Raw genomic sequence first — 21,031 nt, 5'->3', positions numbered from 1 at the left:
AAAAAAAAAAAAAAAACTTGAAGTAAAATAAATGCAAACTGAAATACAATATAAAAAAAGTAAACTCTCAGCTATTAGCCAACTTAATGCACTAAAATAACTAAAACTGAATTAAATGAATAAAAACTATATAGAGAAAAAGCACAAGAAAATTAACTAGAATATTATCTCAGTATTTGCGTTTCCATTTCCCTTCAAATTGAAAATTCGCCCAATGGAAATCCTTTTGCAATAGTTTTAGAAAATATGGCAAAAGTTTTGCGCACATCTGTAATGTACACGCGCGTGGCTGCTGAGACTGAGCGCGCAGTGTTACACAGACAGTGTGTGTTTGAGATGATACCTTGTATTTGGGAGGTAAACTCCATCCGCATGCCTGTAACCTGCCGTCCTCTTTCTGCACGTGATCCTTCACCTGCCTGTACTGAGCTCTCTTCTGCTCTCGACGAGACACCACACTCTCCACCTCAGCCCTACACACACACACACACACACACGGAGAGACAAACTTAACACACCAGGACCACAAAAAAAACATTCCATATGACTATTCCACATTAATACAATTGTACTGTAAAATAAAAAAACGTTTCATTATTACTAAAATAATTTTTCTTTTATTATTATTTAAATTCTAAAATTAAATCAATAAAGAAATATAATACTATTGTACTGTAAAAATATGAATAGCATTTATTAATCATAATAATAATAATAATTATTATTATTATTGAAAACAATATTTTTGTTTTATCTATTAAAATTATAAAAAAATAAATCAAGGAAGAAATACAATGGCAAGTATTATTATTATTAATATATATATATATATATATATATATATATAAATATTTTAATATTTTCATTTTAATATTATTTTAATTCTAAACATTGAACAAATCAAGAAAGAAATACAATGGCAATAATACTATTGTGCCATAACATAAAAAAAAGAATTCTGCATTATTATTAACATTATTATTAATATTAAAATGAATAGTGCTAAATTTATTATTTAAATAGAAACTTAAATCAATAAAAAAAAATATAATACTATTGTACTTTAAAATAAAAACAGGTATTATTAGCATGTATTATTATTATTATTATTAATAATAATTATTATTATTATGGAAAACAACAATTTTATTTTATCATTATTTAAATGATAAAAATTAACAAATCAAGAAAGAAATACAATGGCAAAAAATACTATTGTACTGTAAAAAATAATTATTATTATTAATAGGGATGTCCCGATCAGGTTTTTTTGCCCTCGAGTCCGAGTCCGAGTCATTTGATTTTAAGTATCTGCCGGTACCGAGTCCCGATCCGATACTTCTATAATGCAAAAAAAAAAAAAAAAGAATAAAGAAGAGCGAAAAAAACAGATCCAGGATGTTCCTTATTTTTTATTTAATTCACCTTATTTTAACATTCAACAACTCTGTTAACAAACAGAGCACTTCTGTGAGGTAGCTTGAACAATCAAGTAATAAATAAATTCTTCACTTTTGGACTTTAGTGCAACAGTAAATATTAAAAAAAGTCTAATATATAAACAAATAGCACCTCAACTTAAAATATCCGGTAGGCATGTAAACAAATAAAAAATAAAAGTGCCACAGTGTTTGCAAAGCCAGTAATGTGCTTTTAGGAACTGCACTCCTAACTCTTACGCCGGTTTCACACTGCACTGTTAGCAGAGCGTGCAGCGCGTATTTTTTTCGCCGCCCATGTTAACAGATTAAACCAGGCTTTAGAGCATTCACACCGCGCGCAGAGGCGGCGCGGCAGTGCGTAGCAGAGCAGGAGTGCCGTGATCGTTTCGGCTCCGAGTCTATTTTTGCTGCGCCGCTTTTGCTGAATTAAAGTGACAATACATTGATCATGGCCAAAATACACCGCAGTTTTATCCAAAAAGTGCATTGATGATATCTATTGTGTTTTAAACAGTCAATCAAATGACCAACAGCAATTTAAAAAGAAAACAAATGTCCAAAAACAAACTTGTTGCCATAACAATAAAAACAAAGATGAACCAAAAGTTATATAAATGAAATTATTAATAAAATAAGCTTCTTGACAAGTCTTTTCTCTTAAATGTATTTGAAAATGAAAAAAAGCAATGCCAACTTATCCATTATAGACTCTGTCTGTACACAACCCACGGTTCAGCCGCGCGTGACAAACGCTGCCAGTATGAAAGCAAAACGCGCGTGTCCTGCTCCTGCGCTGCTTACACTCTAATAACGCGTGCAGTGTGAAACCGCCGTAACTCTGTGTCACCGCATAATAGAGGTGTTAAAAAATAATGAGAATATAAATACATATATATCCGAGTCCTGATCGGGAGGTAACGTCCGATTCCGATCGAGTCTGAAAACACGCGATCGGGCCCGATTTCCGATCACGTGATCGGATCGGGACATCCCTAATTATTAACATTATTATTATTACTTTTAAAAAAATAATTTAAATAATAAAAACTTAAACCAATAAAGAAAGAAATACAATACTATTATACTTCAAAACTAATATTTATGTATCTTCATTTCTTTGCTTTCAAAAGTTACACAGAGCTACAGAGCTCTACAGAGCTCATATTTTGGGCGGAAACCACTAGGGAGACCTTCTCTTTTACTGAGAACAGATTTATAATCGATTCTTATTGCAAATTTGGCCAGATGCATGTTATAAGCCACTCAAACTCACAGCACTTGCACAGATTTCGGATGATGAGCTGCTTGTGTGCAAAAGAACAGATTTGGGCCTTGCTAATGTGTTAATTCTGGAGCCAGGCTGAGACGCCATGACACGCATGCGTGTGAAGTGTGTAAGGACGTCACTCACTCCTCGTTGAGGAAGTCGAAGGCTTTGGATTTGTCGCTGGGGAGCTGAGCGATGGTGCTGCTCCTCTTCTTCACCGACGGGACGACGTGTGCGGTGGGAGCGTTGTACTTCAGGTTCACCGGAGCGTCGGGTTTCTTCGCTGTGGTGCCGGACGAGGAGCTGAAGAGTCTGCTGAAACTGGAGGACGAGGGAGAGGAGAGAGACGACACACAGACTCATATGCGGACACAAGCGGCAGCAGGGGTTAGAGGTCAAAGGTTAACCGTTATGGGTTTCTGGGGTCACGTCCCAAATATATGCCAAGCTCTGCCAAACTCAACCGACCCGGTCCAACCATGATCACAGCGTGCAGACACCACATGCTGAACAACTGACAATGCAAACACACCTTCTCTAATATATATATATGAAATACACTAAAGTTCAAAAGATTGGGGTCAGTAAGATTTTTCTTTTTTTAAATTCTTTTATTCAGCAAGGATGCGTGAAATTGATCAAAAGTGACATTAAAGATTTATAATGTGAATTTTTTTTTTCTCCAAATATATGCTGTTATGAACTCTCACTTTATTAATCAAGAAAATATTTGTTTCCACTGAAATATGAAGCGGCACAACTGTTTTCAACACTGATAATAATCATAAATGTTTCCTGAGCATCAAATCCTCATATTAGAGTGATTTCTGAAGGATCATGTGACACTGAAGACTGGAGTAATGATGCTGAAAATTCAGCTTTGATCACAGGAATAAATTACACTTTACTGTATATTCACATAGAAAACAGTTATTTTAAATTCTAATAATATTTCACTGTTTTTACTGTATTTTTGATCAAATAGATGCAGCCTTGGTGAGCAAAAGAAACATCTATCAAAAACCTTTTTAAAAATCTTACGGACCACAATCTTTTGATCAGTAGCGCGTATATAGTTATTTCCGAAAATATGAAATTCCAGATTTTTTTCTCTCTAATTTTTAAAAACGTATTAAAAATGTTAGTGATATTTTGGTCATGCTCCCCCGCTCTGTTTTTGTGCAATTAAATAATCTTAATTCTAAAGGCTTTTAGGAATCAACTGGTCTCTTTATTCCAAATAGAGCTGCACGATTCTGGATAAACTAAGAATCATGATTTTTTGATTGACACGTAATGTGTCATAGCCAGTGCAAGATGAGCACTAGTGGTTAAAAAGTATATAAATGTTTCTTTTTTGTTATAAATGTCCGCTGGTTTGTCTAGATGAGACTCTTATTCCTCGGCTGGATCGTGTCGAGACTTTGAAGCTGCACTGAAACTCACATTTGGACCTTCAACCCGTTGGAGTCACTATATGGAGAAAAATCCTGGAATGTTTTCCTCAAAAACCTTCATTTCTTTTTCTACCGAAGAAAGAAAGACATGAACATCTTGGATGACGTGGAGGAGAGTAATTTCTGAAGTGAACTACTCCTTTAATAGACAGAGCAGAATCATAGTCATATAGGAATGAATAGACATTGAGATTGCGGTGTTTTAGCGAATAATCGTGCAGCTCTAAATCCTAAACCTACACATATCGGACTAACACACTCTGTCCCCAACACACCTTCTGCAAACACACAGGACAACACGAGCAGGAGCACAGAGAACACACAGGAGCACACAAGAGGAGAATGAATGGGTTTAAAATAGATGCAAAACCTTAAATGCCCCCAAACGCAAAACCCCAAGTAGACTGAGATGACCTGAGAACGGCATTTCAAAGAAGAAAACAAGCAGCTTTCTGCCAAACCCTTTAAAAGTAAGTGTAATGAACGCTCAAGCATTAGTCCCGTGAAGTTTACAGCAATCTAACGGTCTGGCTGTAAATTCCTGTTATGCTTCTGTTAAAGCTTGAAACACAACCCCATTCCCAGGTCCAAGAACACATTTTTGGATTCAAGGATCAAACCAAGTGCAAGTTTTACTAGGTTTTCTAAGATTTACCTACATCCTAGAAGGAAAACAAATAAAAGGGGGACATAAAATGAGATAGTTTGAACGCCAAACCACACAAAAACCAATATAACAGCACACTTTGAGGAGAACTGAGAAGTTGTTGCTTACAACTGCCAGATACTGGACTTTTTCTTCTCCGACAAGGCTGGATTCTCTCTTGATGCTCTGTATCGGACAACAAAAACACACTTCAGTCAATGCAAACCAGGCAAAGGCAAACCAGTTTGGAAGTGTGTGTTGATTAGGGTTGGGTATCCGATTCTTATCGATTTCGATTCCAATAAGGTAAAAAAAAAACCCCCAACAACTTAGATATCATTCACATTTAGTCTTATTGCATAACATTTAATTGTAGCTGAATATCATGAGCAAAAACCAACAGGCTAAAGAACACTTACACAAGGAACGTTTGCCTGTGGTTTAAAAACACCATAGAAAAACAACTAGCCTAACTAATATAAATGTCAAGCATTATTAAAGACAAGTAAACACTCAACAAATTAAAAATTAGCAATCGCAATAAATAGATACAGCTGAACAAAGATACGATTGAAATAAACAGTGTTTTAGATTTTCAGGTGTTCAGATACAGAAACTGTAATCAAATGTAAAATAACACTGCAGTTTATAAATAATATATACATTACAAATATAGTTACAAAAGTTATTCAGTGAAGAACGAGTGAATTTTCTCTTTGTCTCCTGTTGTTTGATTAGTGTTATTATAGAGGAATATTAGGCTGCTGTCCCTTTAAGAGTTGCCCAGTATAGTTACACACGCCTGAAGTGCTTGAATGGTTTAAAATCACATTAAAATCTGTGTGTGCAGCACATAAGATAGCGGCGAGTCATCTCACGCTTGAATTGTTTAAAGTCATATTGAAATGCTTACAAAGGAATTGATAAGAGGAATCGAAATTCAATTTTTTTAACAAAGTATCCAATTCCAGAATTGGACTAGATTTTCGATTCCCAACCCGAGTGTTGACTGGAGATGAGCGAGACTGACCGGATCATCTCGGTCCACCTGACGGCCTCCTGCAACTCCATCAGACGCTCTTTATACTGGTTCCTCTCCATCAGGACTCGAGCCATCTCCACCCGAGTGAAGCGCTTACGCTGGGCCGTCGGCACGTCGCTCTGAGGGACACACAGTTAGTGTTCAGCACAGCAAAAACTCATCTTTGGAGAGAGCGTTTTACCATACAAACCATGAAATCAAAACTGACATCATACATGACATATTAAGTGTCTATTATACATGATTTATCTGTGCACATCATTATTGTGCCTTGTAATCGTAAATCTAAAATAACTTCCCATCCCTCTTGTAGCATCTCTTCTCCTTTCTGATGATGTGGGCGGGGCAACCTGTCACTCACATGAGATCAGCCAATAGCAAACCACCACCATCCAATCAATTCCCAACAGACACAATCAAGCCCCGCCCACATTTGTTCTTGTTCCAGAAGCGTTTCACTCGGATATACGACACAATAGAGGAGCAAAGACAAGCTGTTTTGGGAATACAATGTCCGCCAGATACACTATTTTATAATTTGCATAATTTAGTTTCTGTGGACAAACGATTACAGCATTTCACTGGCTTTGTAATGAGCAGTGTTTGTAAACCTGTTACTGTTAAAGGTCTTCCTGCAGTTTTCACTCTTGCAAGTGAAGAAATCAAGTCAGAAGTATTTTACAGTATTTTACAATTATAATATATTTCTGTATTAGATATTATTATTATTATTATTACTACAGAATCCCAATCTCAGACAGCAGAGTTTCAGTTGATGATAACATAATAAAGCGTAAGGTTTTAACTCTTGCAAGAGAAGAAATTAAGTAAAAAGTATTGTAAATTTACAACTGTATAGTACAATAGTTAATATACTTATGAACTTTTCAGTTTTTGTTTTACAGTGCAGCTGTATCCCAATTTTTTTCTGTCTATTGTTATTAATATCGAATCCTATTCTCAGAGTTTCAGTTGATGAGAAAATACTTTGAGGTTAAAAGTAAATTAACTTATACTGTTCATATTTTATGCGTTTAATGTGTTGGGAATTTGTCCCAGTGGAATTGAACAAGGATGATTTTAATTTTAAAGGAAATTCTAGTTTCCATTTGAAAATAAGTTGCAATTTAGAATAGTTTTCGACTTCCTCGACATCTTGAAAATGAATCGAACCGTGAGTCGTCTGACAGATCTGCAATCCTAATCCAGACAGATTTCTAACGTTGACTTACATCATCGTCCTCTTTTGTCTTCACTTTGGCTTCCTCAATCTCAGCTCGGACTCTGTTTGGACAAAAACACAAAAGCTCCGGTCAGAAAGAGCTTCTCTCCGGCTGAATGCTGATGTGTGTCGGTGTGTTTAATGCCGAACCGTTTGAGCTCGTCCTCCAGCTCTTTGTTCCTCTCCTCCAGTTTGTCTTTGGTGTGTCTCAGGACCTCCAGTTCTCCCTGAAGAACGTCTTTCTCACACACCAGCTCGTCCACACGGGCGATCAGATCATTCTTCACCACGTTCAGAGCGTTCCTGCAGAAGACACAGCAATGCCGCTTTCAGTGTGTGTTTCACAATGTATTACAGAACTCGATGTCAGGCAAATCCACAGTATAAGTTATGAGTTTGCGGTTTGAATTAAATGTGTTGAGATTAAAAAAAAAAACGGCATACTGTGAAATAATACAAAGACATTAAAGAGGATCTATTACGCCCTTTTACAAAGTCTTGCTGTTGTTTCAGGCTCTACTAGAACAGGTTTTCCTGCTTGAATGTTGATTATTCTCCTCATATTCTCCATTGTTGCGGCTCCTCTCTTCCCAGTCTGTCAGTAACGCTCTGTTTACTTCCTGTCTCTATGAAGCCCCTCCTTCTGAAAAGCACACTGTGCTCTGACTGGTCGGCTAGAGCAGTGTGTTGTGATTGGTCAAGCGCTTCGAATGTGTTTGGGAAATGTCCCGCCCCTTTTCATAACTGCCAGTTTAACACACTACTGACTAACTCAACCAGGCCCCGCCCCTTTATTATGCGCATTAATTATTTAAATGAGGAATATTGTGACGTGTTCGTTCCCGGAAGAAACTCAAGACTACAATGGAGGCGTTTCAGGAGTTCAGAAACACTGACATAGAGTCTCAAAAGCACTTGACATGCATTTTTTGCAAACATATGCAGCAAGAAAATAACTAATTTTATAAATGATATAGAGAATAACTCCCACTGGAGGGACTTTGGAGACCTTTTTCATGCTCAAACAGCAACATTACACACTAAAGAAAAAAAACATCATAGTTCCTCTTTACAGAGACATTAAACATTTCCATTGCTCTGTTCTTACCGACTGTATGAGACAGACAATAAAAATCCAGTGATATCGGACCGTTATGAACCAGTTATTTTTAATGAATCATTCAAAGACTCACAAATCAGTCTTAAACGAATGAGTTATTAATGCAAATTGGTTTAACGACTTACCGAATCGATTGAAGCAGTGACCAAATTAACATCTCATCCACTAAACTGACTTTATTACTTTTAGTCACAGTGGATTGACCTGAACCAAGAATTGTGTACTTGTGAAAGCAAATGTTAAAAATGCTAATTTGTAAGATTACTTAATGGCTGTTTAAATTGCAATATGTAGTACCATACCCTTTTGTTGTAATAAAAGGATTTAAATATGACTCGTTTAGACTTTAGAGTCCAGTTGAAGTGATTGCTGTAACTCCTGTCAAACAGCAGGTGGCAGTAGAAGACTAAACGCAGATTGTTTGGTGTTTTTCAGCCGGTGTAAGTCAGAAAACTAAATCCACATTATGACGTACTTTGTCTCCAGTAGCTGAGTGTTCTCGTGGATCAGATGTTCGACTTCACGACCCATACCTGCATGACAACAACATAAAACAGATTTCATTTTACACATATATATATATATATATATGGTAATCATGCACAGATCTCTGAAAACCCCACATATGCTGATTTGACCATTTCTGAGACAGAACACTTCACCAGAGGATATGAAATCATGCTTACCAAAGAAATTAAGGTCTAAAATTGGCATGCAAACCAAAGAACAAGAAAAAGGATCAGAGAATGACCAAAACAAAATCAAGCGAAATACAAATTAATAAAAGGTTCCAACACCGTATCCTAACCAGGAGCAACACGCAACCAAAGCTCTTTATTCCATGTAAATCTGCACTGATTTTATCAAGTAAACATAACTTTAATATTGTTAGTAATATTTCAACTGGACTGAAGCAGGTTTACTTGATTATCCAGACATCATTTTTTAGAAATATGATGAGTCTCATATTTGATCATCAGGCTTTTGAGGAAGGTTTATGTGTTCATCTCTCAATCATCATTGTATTGCATTGCATTATATGTTTTAAAACTACAGGACTTTGATCATAAAACGAAGCATTTATCATCTTACTAAGACATTATTGGCAGATATTGATATTTATATGCATTTTATGTCAGTATCTGCTGTACTGTTATAAAGATCTCATTGATTTACATTACAAGCATCAGAATTTCATCACTTTATGTCCATATAAATATCAGCATCTGCAGCAAATTTAATATTTCTGCTCCGTTTTCCTCCATATTCTCACTATATCAGACTATATGAGCCATACAAGCCTGATGCATCAGATATGATCCTCAACAATATCTTGATAATGTGTGGACAGACGAGCTGCTTGTTGCTGTAAAGTTGTGGCATTGCACCTGGTGAGGATCTGGTGTTGGAGAATAAAAGCAGTGTAAACATACACACCAGAGTACTCGTCTGGGGGAAAGAAATGAAGCGCCACAGACATGGAGGAAAGACAACATGATTAGATGGGCTGTGAATGTTAGTGAAGAACCATGGGTTTAAATTAGATGATAAATAAAAGTCACTGATGTCACTTTACTACTAGAGGAACATAACACAAAGGAAAAAGATGCAGGAACAACAGTCACACACACACACATATTCAAAAACACAGTCATGAATCACGAAACTCAAAAGAAGAAGCTTTGAATCATGTGCTTTTAAAGAAAAGCAGTGTAATATTAGTCACACGATCACTCAGCCAAATAGTGGATCAGTTTGAGTCATTTAATCATACAGGCCGGCTCTGTGAATTGACCCTTCGCTAAGCCCCGCCCTCCTTAGTTACTGTTGCTACGCCTGTCAAGCTTTTGCGCCTGGCACGTCTATTACAGTATGTAGGCTATGCACTGGTTTCAGACATTCCTAAGGAGATAATTAGTCATTTTTAGCGGACAGGTGAAAATATGAGAGAGCAAGACTGCAGTATGCATTCGAGGGCTATATTCACGACATAATATGCAAACGATTAGAGAATAATTTCATCAAAATTGAAGCTAAAGTCTAAAACGTTTGGTCTCAGCGCAAGCAGCAGCCGCCTCATACGCTGACCATTCAAATGGGAAACACACAAATAGAGGAACAGCTATGTGCATGCCCAGCAGGGTAAATGAAATGTGAAAATATTCTAATATTTATAAATCAAACAGCTTATCCATATGTATCGTGGAATAAACACAAGACATTAGCCTGACCACTTTGCAATGATAACATTCTCCCGTTTATATTTGTAGTGCGCCAGGCTAACGTTACTGCTCACACGTCGTGGGTCACATAGTGACTACTGTTATGAACTGATTAAGTTTGCATACCAAACTTTTCCTTGGAGATCTCCGGCAAGCCCCGTGATGTTCCCTCCTTTTACTAACTACCTTTTACTTTTACTCTAACACTGGGAGAGTTGCGATCGGATTGGGGTAACGTTACTAGTTTGGCCGTCGATTAACAAAATGCTGAAATATATTTTTAAGTAACGTTAAATTATGTCAGTGAGCCTCCGTCTTGCCTTTAATCACACTGTTTAATCCACGAGCTGGACAATAACTTTATTCTAGAGCTGCTATAAAGCCAAAACACTTTACTTTTAATTTCCTATTATCAATGTAAAGCTGCTTTGGAACCATCTACATTGTTAAAAGCGCTATATAAATGAAGATGACGCCCGGCATTTCTCCCCTTGAGTTTTAGGTTTCGGGAAGGGAACAAAATCCACCACCCCGTCCAAACTTTTAGGATACCGGGTATCAGATTTGCACAATCCATACGCACAACGCGGCATGTTTCCCTCTCGCTCGAAAGCTTGCCAGACCTCCCGCGCCTAGTTACGGTTGCTAAGCCACGATTGGCCTGTGGCGGTTTTCGGGCGTGGCTTAGCGAAGGGTCAATTGTAAGAACTAATTTATCAATAAGATCCGGTTCAATTCATTCACAAATCAGATGGAAAAAAAAACAAGCTCTTCTTCATCCAAAGCTACTGTAAGTTACCGCATGTTATTTCAATTTGTACCACTTTTATGATGCTTTACTGTTATTTTGAGCTTGACAGCCTCAGTTCTCATTCACTTTTATTATACTTTAAAAAATAAAAAATAAATAAAAACAGAGATAAAAAAAAATAAATTAAAAAAGGATAAAAGATTTAAAAAAAAAAAAAAAAAAAAAAAAAAAATCACCCAAAAAATTCTAAAACTTGAACTAAAATATCGAAAAATGTAAAATATTTTTTTAATTATATTATTTAAAATAAATTATTTAAAATATAATTTATACTTGAATATAAAAAAATACAAATCTAATTGAAAATATTAATAAAAACTACAACTAAAATAACACTGATTTTCATCTGTGATTTATTGTGGCTGAAAACTCACCCAGCAGATCAGCACCTTCATCCACGTCTCCTATGAGGTCATTTCCTGCAGACGAGAGCTCCTCGAAGAGCGAGTCGGTGTTCCGGTCGAACGCCATGTTCTCGATGCCTTTACTGGGAGTGCTGGAGAGAGACAGAGAAGATGAACGGACACAAGACACAGAAAGCTTCTTCATCTAATAACGTCCTGATGAAATCCAGAGTGTGTTTGGCCTGAGGCTCGGTGTGATAAGGCAAGTCCAGTGAGTGGATGATTGAATCAGCATTGACGAACCTGGAGCCTTTGCATCCGCTCAGGTCCATGTCCAGTTCTGGTGTGGACTCGATGATCGCCTGGACCTCCGATCGCTCTGCGTTCTCACTTTGATCGGCTCCTGAGTGTAAAAATATCAGTTAGGTGTTTTCTAAAGGTCTTAAATTCATCATGCATATGAGACAAAGTTTTTTTGGTGCAGCTTCATCAAATGCAGCTTGTTTATAACGTGATGCACAGTCCCGTTTATGAGAGTATAGATGGTAAAACGCATGAAAAACCTGGAAAGGCAGTCTCAAAAACACGCTTTGAAATCGCTGGTGTTTCTGACGTCACAAACTACCTTGTAACCAATCAGATCAACGTGTGATCGTCAACCAGTGGATCTCTGAGCTGAGTGAGTGAGTGGAGGCGGGGCTCATTTGCATATTCAAAGAACCACGTATACTAAATGAGGCAAGGGTGTCGAGTTACATTCAAGATATTTCAAGGCATAAAGAAATTTATCTTTAAGGAAAAAACTTTGTCATTTTGGTGATCGAAGATGAGTTTTAAAGGATAAAAGATTGACTACAGGGGGACTTGAAAAAGTTATCAAATAAACGTCTTACAACCGTCCATCTACAACACATCAACAGAAGATTATAAGAAATCTATGGGCATAAATTTGCATATTCACTGATTGTAACCTGATCTGAAACCACAAGCCTGTAGAACTCTTAAACTTTCACTTTAAACTGGAATCCTCAAATTGATTTAGTCGTCGTGATATGGAAGTTGCGCTTGTCTATTGTGTCGTATATCCGAGTGAAACGCTTCTGGAACAAGAACAAATGTGGGCGGGGCTTGATTTTGATGAAAATCCCGTGGGGAATTGATTGGATGGTTGTGGTTTGCTATTGGCTGATCTCATGTGAGTGACAGGTTGCCCCGCCCACAGGATTGACGTGTGTGTGTGACAGTGCGTCTCAACGTCCACTATCCATCCTAAACAGTGTGTGAGATTAGAATAAGTGAGTCCCAAAGCATAGTATGCTGAAAAGAGTACGCCAGATGTCCCCGGATGTTCCACTATTTCCAACGGATTTTCGAAGTGTGGATCCGTGCTCACTTTAACAGCTAATATTACCCACAACCCACTGCGCTTTGGATGAGAACTACAAACACGAGTTAAAAGTGTTAAAAAACTACAAAACATGGCGGAAATGCACGACCGACGGCGAGAGGTTCAGATAAAGGTTTGAGTGACTAATCTGATAAAAAAAATATTTAACGTTATCCGTGTTATATTTCATCTGCAATAACAATGTGGACTTTTATAAAGATCCGTTTGGCCATTAAGTTTTAAATGCATCATTCTGCATTAATATGAGGACAGTCTCCGCATGAGAGACCCGCGACTGCAGAGCAACGAGAGCGATGAGACCGCTGGCGACAGAATGTGGGCGTGTCAAGCGGCGCGAGACGCGACTAAAGTACAGAAATGTCAACATTATGCAAATGAGAAGTGATTTTCGCGAGCGACAACCAATAGGAAGGAAGACTTTCAGTGTAGCTCACGTCACCGTCTCGAGTACGCGTTGGCTTCACCTGTGGACGGCGTCTCTGATGCCGGAGCCTCCTGTGCGCTGATGTTCTTCAGCCGGTCTGGTTTAGCGCTCCTCGAGTCCGTGTTCCCGTGCGAACCCTCGGCCTCCTCCTCCACCGACACCATGAGCACATCAGACTCGGGTTTGGATCGTCCCCGACCAGCGCCAGAAAGTTCATCCTGATAACAACAGACAGATTGTTTTATTTAATGCCATGTCAGCATCTAAGGCTATTCTCAGGGCCAAAATGCAATTACAAAAATAGAAATATCATATAAATACAATAAAACCAAGCAAACAAACAAGCCTGAAAAGGTTTGGGATTTTTTATCATATGTTAATAAAAAAAATAAAAAAAAGTATAATATTTTTAATTTATTTTTATTTTTTATTAACATATGATTAAAAAAAACAAAACCTTTTCAGGAATAATCTTACTAAATAAGTCCTTAAGTGAAATAACTTCATGGAAAAAGAGCATTCTACTTGTATTATACCCAGGACAGTCCAATAAAATGTGTTTAACAGAGAGAGAAATCTTACAAAACATGCATAAAGTTGGTTCTTCACCTTTAAGCAAAAAAGCATGACTTGTATGACCTATACGACATCTGGTGAATGCCACTTGATCAGATCTAGTTTTAAGAGTGATTAAAAGTCTAAAGTTTGAAGTTTCCAAATGAATTTCATTCACTTATTATTCTTGCACGTGTTCCACTGCAACTTATCCGATATATACACCGATTAATAATAGGTCTAATATCTGAGGGAGGAATTTTCCTGAAAACAAACCCAGGTGAAATTAAGCTTTACCAGCGGCATAAGACATCGAGTCATCGTAGGCATTTATAAAGGAATAGTCATCAACTGCACATATGTGCTAAACGGGACTGTCCACATTAATCATGAAGATTAACACAATTATTCAAGTCTAGAATGTCATCAGCACATCATGATACCGTACAGAGGACAAACACACTGCATGCACGTTCATTTAGAAAGATTATTTTATTATATTATGTTAGGTTATGTTATATGATGTAATGCATTTTTAGTCTCCATTTTGTATATTCAACTGAGCTTTTAACCACATAAATAATGACTGAATGTTCAGTAATTGAGAAAAAAGTGAAGAAAAAACACTGACATACAAAAAACAAACAAAAAAACACACGATTTGGTGCCATAATAATTAACATACAAAATTAAAGAAATATTCCAGGTTATCGTTTACCAGAATTCACTGTTAATTTTTTTCAATACAATGAATAGAGATTTAAAAAAAGCTTCAAAAATGAAACATAAGCACCATAAAAATCCTATTCATTTTTAGAAGTTAGACGTTGGAATTAACCAGGAATATTCCTTAGGATACATTACAAGCGATAACATCAACCACACAGATGCTGAATGCAACCGCATCTGAAACTTCACCAGGGATACTGACATCATGTGTGAGTCCACATGAGCGGTGTATATGATGCATCCTAACAGATGTTATGTTTATATGTAACTTGTTGTTATGTTTATATGGTTTATATGTTAATAGATGGTTGCAGGCAGCAGCTTGTGGACTATGAATGCAAAGAAACACTTCACTCTCCACACAAAAACAGTCATGGATGTGGAGACAAGCCACACACTACACACACTACACACACTACACACACTACACACACTACACACACTACACACACTACGCTGCGGCTGCCGTGAAGATTACGGCAGGACTATCGGACGGCTACCTTACTGGAGTCGGTCCACTGGGTTTCCAAACTGTCCTGTGAACTCTTACCGTCCGCCTCCAACTGCCCAGAGAGAAACGCACAGTAAACACATCAATGGTGGCACTTTATTCGGCCAGGTGGCTGATGGGAACTGCATTGCCATTATATAAAGAGAAAAACATGACGGTTCTTCCCCAAAAAGCATCAGGAGCCAGCTCATCACATCCAGATTAAGCTGTAACTACGGTAAAATGAAATGTAGGCCAGGATTACACATAGTCTGTGTCGATCAATGCGTGACGGAGAGTTTATTAAGGGGATTTGTACTTTGTGTGTTTTTATGGTGCAAAAGCCAGATTGAACTTCACCCGTGTGCATCCTTATGGACACTTTTGTCTTTTTCAGTTTTGTTTTGTTGATCATTTTGCCTGTGTTAATGCCGACTGCATACATTTCTGGCTCGATTCTAGCAGTTTTAGAGTTCAACATGTTTCATTAAAATATATATTTTATATAAAATAATGTTCATAAATCATTTTCGTGAACTTAAAGGGATAGTTCACCCAAAAATGAACATTAGCCCATGATTTACTCACCCTCATCCTAGATGTATATGACATTCTTCTTTCAGACGAACACAATCAGAGTTATATTAAAAAGTGTCCTGGCTCTTCCAAGCTTTATAATGGCAGTGAATGGGCACCTTTTTGAAGTCCATAAAAGTGCATCTGTCCATCATAAAAGTGCATCTATAAAGGCCTTCTGAAAGGTGCCCATTCACTGCCATTATAAAGCTTGGAAGAGCCAGGACACTTTTTAATATAACTCTGATTGTGTTCGTCTGAAAGAAGGATGTCATATACACCTAGGATGAGGGTGAGTAAATCATGGTCTAATGTTCATTTTTGGGTGAACTGTCCCTTTAAACCTCTACAGCTTTCTATTATGTTTTTTTTTTTTTTTTTTTACTTTTTAAACTTTTTTTACTTCAACAATAATCTACAAAAGGTCTTCTTTTAAAATAAGACCAAACTTAAGTCTGTGCTCCCAAGCTCCCAACATTTTTATGACAGTTGTTTGACATGAACATGAGATGACAATGGGAACCCATTTTAATTCACATAATACGATGCATTTCTGAACTCAAAAAAGTTGAGTTCTGAGGCCGAGGATCGACTATTACATTTTATGAAAGACATTGTCTCCCTTACAATAACAAAACTATGAACCATGCACAATAAGACCAGATATTATTAACATTTTATTTCATGTGGACTTTAAAGACCATATTTATTTGCCTTTTTGATGCCTTAATATCAACTCAGGCTTCATTAGAAAAATGGGCATTTATGTAAAATGATTAAGTTGCTTGAACTAGGGATGCACGATATATCAGCCACCATATCGGTATCGGCCGACATATGATCATTTTTAATGTTATAGTTATCGGTCCAATAGTAACATTTGTCTGATATGAAGTATTAAAGCTGATAAATAATGTATTATCTCCTTCAGCTAAGACACTTCAGATGCCACTGTTCAACATGATGGTATTAATTTGCTTTAAATATGATTGGAATCACTTCAAAAAGGAAAATACAGTAAAGTGCAACATGAGCAGCGCAAGTCTGTCATATCGGCTACATAAAATTATCATGAGAACATCATTATAATTGTGTGATTGGAACATAATGAGACTTTCGTTTTTGTAATCAGGCTCTCAAAAATTATATAAAAATTTGGATTTAGATTTATCGACCAATATATCGGTTATCGGTTTTCAAATACAAATAATTATCGGTTAACAGCATCATCCAAAACGTTCATATCGGTGCATCTCTAGATTAATAATGCAGGACAGACACTAAACCTGATCAATAGTGTTTACAAAAGCAAACCTGACATTTGCTGAAGCAACCGTGTCAATCTGCCCCTGTAATCATCATCTGTGTAGATGTTTTACTGCCTCTAGTGTTTATTTCAGCTGGAAACTGCAGTGAATTATATACATAGGTGTGTTCTCAATCTCATTGAGCCTTTTTTTTGCCTTAATATTAGTGTGTTATCATTACATGCTCAGTATGTCTTTCTCTATTGACGAAGTATATCAGAAGATGCATGAGTGAAAATGTTTGGGGTTTGTTATTGTGTCTACACAGCGGCCGTTGCCCTCAAGCTCTTCTGATAATGAGATGTTTTATTAACCCTCAGAGGTCGACAATCACGCCGGCGTGATCTGCTCGCTTTTTTCCTTATGAGTTGAATTGAGACCCCAAATACTCTTTTGACTTTGATTTTACAAAACAAGTTTCATACATCAATCGATTCTGTTAAATGTGTATTATTTTTGTGTATACTCACAATAAAAACAAAGTGTTGTGCTTTTTGCCAAATAAAGAAAAATAAACACGAAGCGAGTTCTGCCTTCTCTCTGCCAGTGAAGTCCATTCTGAAACGCGTCCGAAAATGAGCAATAACTCAGTGAATACTCAGTCAAACAGGCATACAGACACACAGGCATGAAGCTTGAATTCTCTTCTTTTGAATGAAGTAATTTATATAAAAAACAAATATTCTCATCTTGTGAAATCTGTATTAAAAGAGAGCGATTCCAGTCGACCTCATTAGAGCTAATTCAAATGTAATGTGACTCCGCCCACGGAGAGCGCGCGCTATTCAAACGCAAATAGCTGAGGTAATCCACGCAAACCTGTGAACGCCCCCATCAGCTCGAGAAAACCAAAACACAAGTTTATTCAGAACATTACTTGTTTACACGGTCTCGCAGCGCTGTGAGGAATGAGGAATACGAGGAATACGAGCTGAGGAATACTAGTAAGTTTTTCCTTCTCGGGTTTCTGTTTATGAATGAATGAACGGCATAGATGCGCGCTGTTTACCACAGCTGGCAAAAAACAATATTACGTGGCAGTTCTCCATTATGGACGCGAGCGCTCTAAAAAAAGCACTACAAGACTTTCAAACTTTCACAGAGACCTCAAAACAGAAAGTACAAATCCTTTCTTGAAAACGAATTTCGTTTTGTATCAATTGTATCTTAATTTTAATAATTTTTTCATTAACAAATTTCCTGGATTTCGTTCACTAGCCTACTGCGAAGATCGCGAGTCAAAAGCCTATCGTCAACTTCATCTTTGCCAGAAGTTAAATTTAAATCGCGTGTGTGAATGAATGATGATGTTTTAGCAAACTGTATTGCTATACTGAGATGAGTAAAAATCGACTGAAATATGTTGAAATAAAATGTAGGCTATTTGTATAAGCAACGTATTAAACTGCAAATTAACAATATGCCCTAATATTTCATGAAAACAACGTTACAGTCAGGCGAAATATGAAAGACAACATCTTGTTGACTAGATTTGGGTACAGTTTTTACTGTAGAATATACTGCCACGTCAAATAAGCTTTTGTTTAGCAATTTCTATATATAAATTACTATTTTTGTCAAAAATAAGTCATCAACTAAGATGTTAGCTGTTCCAATGTTGACTAAATTCAAACTAATGAATACATAGATAAAATGTAGGCCTATAATCTTTTTTTTTTACAAAGAAAGAGTACACTTGAAATATTGTTGAAATTGTAATTATTGTTGTAATTGTAACCTTTTTAATAAAATAGCTAAACATATTTACAAGATAGATGTAAGCAAAATCTTAAATGGTCAATATAAGTCTTCTTCTAAATATATCTTTTGTCCTTGCATTGTGGCTCAGTCAGTTTCACACCTGAGTGAATGGCTCATTATGCAGAGTGGGTGGGACAGTGTATTCTAAGGTGTAAACCACTCCTCGTTCACGCCCCCCTCGCATATTGGCTTTCCAAGCAAAACCTGTTTTACATCAATTTAAATCAATGTATGGTTTTATGTGAACGATAAAGCAAGACTATTTTCACATAATTTTGAAGAAAAAATTCTAGGCGAGGACATCCATTAGTCAAAAGTCTTATTGACACATATTTACTATGTGTTTTGTGGCCTTATTTCAGAAATGTTAGTTTTTAGTTTTTTCAATATCCATGCATAAACATTATTCTCTCAAAAATGAAAACATGTACATACACGTGGCTCACATATTATGGTAGCCCTGTTTGTGCTTTATAGAGTGAATTTACACCTTTGCCATTAATATGTTTATAAGCAACTGAAAAAAGTACAAATGTCAGGGCATGTCAGAACTTCTCAAGGGCCCCAAAAACAGCCCAGACCCCAGAGGGTTAATATGCCTTTTCAAAACAGCACTACACCTGGTGCTCTATAAAAAGAACCAAAGCTCTCATTAAAATCAATCGGTTATGGAAGAGCAACTAATCCACAGCGAGTGGCAGGAACCGACAATAGGTTTCACACAAGCACAGTCTTCAAAAGCGCTTTTTCCCCTCACTGACATATGCGCACAAACCAACAAAAGCACAAGCGCGCACAAAACAAAACCCTTTGCAAGATGCTCCCCGACTCTCTGGTGTTTCCATGGCAGAATGTGCCCACTCCTCAGAGGCGTTTAACCTGAGGAGAGGCTGACAGCGAGGCATGGCCTAGTTTCTCATCTCTCCCAGAAGCCGAGACTCTGGAGGATGATATAGAGAGAAATGCAGAGTCATGAAGCGCACAAAGGCCAGTCTGTATCGCTCCACAGTGGGAGTCTGATGGAGCCTTTGTGCTTCTGAAACTCACTGGCCTTATAATGAGAAATCAAATATTCACTGAAGAGCCTGATGCATATCTACTAGGGCTGTCAAAACAGCTGAAAAGAAGACATTTCCTTCTTAAATATTGGCAAAATTTTTATTATATTTGAAGTCTCACGTCATTACTTAATGTTAGAGGGGAAAAGGTACTGTGTTGTCTCCTATGCCCACAAGAGGGAGCAAACGAGCGAAATAAGCAAATATAAGCCTAATCAAGCATTGCATCTTTTATTGAAATTAAATCCACGTTTTTTGCATTTGAATGTGCAGTTTTTTTTTATTCAACAAATATTCTTAATTTCTATTTTTATTTGACAGCCCTAATACCCACTGTGACTTTCAAAAGTCTCTGCATTGAAAATAAAAACGATTAAAAAAAGGGTTGAGCCTCCACAACTTTCTGATATCAGACTAATGAAAGCATCAACAACAACTATTCGTCGTTCAGAAACTCGTCCAGTCATGATGAGGTAATAGGGATGAAGCAGAATTGATATTATTCATAAAACTCAGAAGAAAGAGATACGCTGCCAAACGGTGGGCTGTGTCTGTCTGGGTGTAGCACCTACAGCTCTGCACTATCTGGCACATTAAACATTGACCCTTCGCAGGGAGTTTGATTGACAGGCGATCGGACCAATCATAATCCGCCATCCGCCGAATCTGCCATTTTTGTCCGACAAAGCAGTCAGGAGAGTTCGTAGATTAACGTCGGTGGATTGAACTTGAAAAACGGAGTGTACTGACGTCTTTCCGCGGTTAAAACAACATTCCTTCTGATGTTCATTCATGTTTATTTGATGCTGTAAATGAACTAGAAGGAAGAGATGATCGGTTCACGAGGAGCTTTAACTGAGCGATCGGTCAGACACATTAAAGAGACACAAAACGCTATTTATTGTTTACATTTCTTTAAAAAATGACCAAATTTGAAAGGTGAGACTTTGTTTAAGATCAGAAGTAAGCTGGTCTGTCCTGTGTGTCAGTGTGTGTCAGTGTCCTCTCTGCTCCGCGATGTGTGTTTCACTGCGTGAGAACGTGTGTGTGAGAGAGAGGCGTGGCTTGTCGGACATAGCACCAACTAAAGGGGGCGGGTCTTTGCGAACGGTCAATTGGAGGCTCATGTTGCACTTTCTCCCATTTATTA

The 21,031-nt window shown here is 37.2% G+C and overlaps 1 protein-coding gene across 5 annotated transcripts in view; it reads right to left on the bottom strand.

Moving 5' to 3' along the window:
• The window catches only part of spag9b (sperm associated antigen 9b), a 96,408-nt gene that overhangs the window by 20,174 nt on the left and 55,203 nt on the right, over nt 1-21,031 (bottom strand). For 3 of the 5 annotated variants that reach the window (XM_084134602.1, XM_084134603.1, XM_084134604.1), the window contains exons 6-16: nt 15,190-15,252; nt 13,446-13,623; nt 11,877-11,976; nt 11,604-11,725; nt 8,672-8,729; nt 7,227-7,379; nt 7,087-7,138; nt 5,843-5,973; nt 4,942-4,998; nt 2,854-3,030; nt 344-473 (exon numbers count right to left, since the gene is read on the bottom strand). In XM_084134602.1, the coding sequence (XP_083990728.1) occupies nt 344-473; nt 2,854-3,030; nt 4,942-4,998; nt 5,843-5,973; nt 7,087-7,138; nt 7,227-7,379; nt 8,672-8,729; nt 11,604-11,725; nt 11,877-11,976; nt 13,446-13,623; nt 15,190-15,252 (1,221 nt within the window). The remainder of the gene's footprint in view (nt 1-343; nt 474-2,853; nt 3,031-4,941; nt 4,999-5,842; nt 5,974-7,086; nt 7,139-7,226; nt 7,380-8,671; nt 8,730-11,603; nt 11,726-11,876; nt 11,977-13,445; nt 13,624-15,189; nt 15,253-21,031) is intronic. The other 2 variants (XM_084134605.1, XM_084134606.1) reach the window with 1 other exon arrangement.

This window comes from Abramis brama, assembly GCF_963993115.1.
Source record: "Abramis brama genome assembly, chromosome: 14".
NCBI classification, from domain to species: domain Eukaryota; kingdom Metazoa; phylum Chordata; class Actinopteri; order Cypriniformes; family Leuciscidae; genus Abramis; species Abramis brama.
Note: the sequence above shows the minus strand (reverse complement) of the source record. Positions and strands in the feature narration are given on the sequence as shown.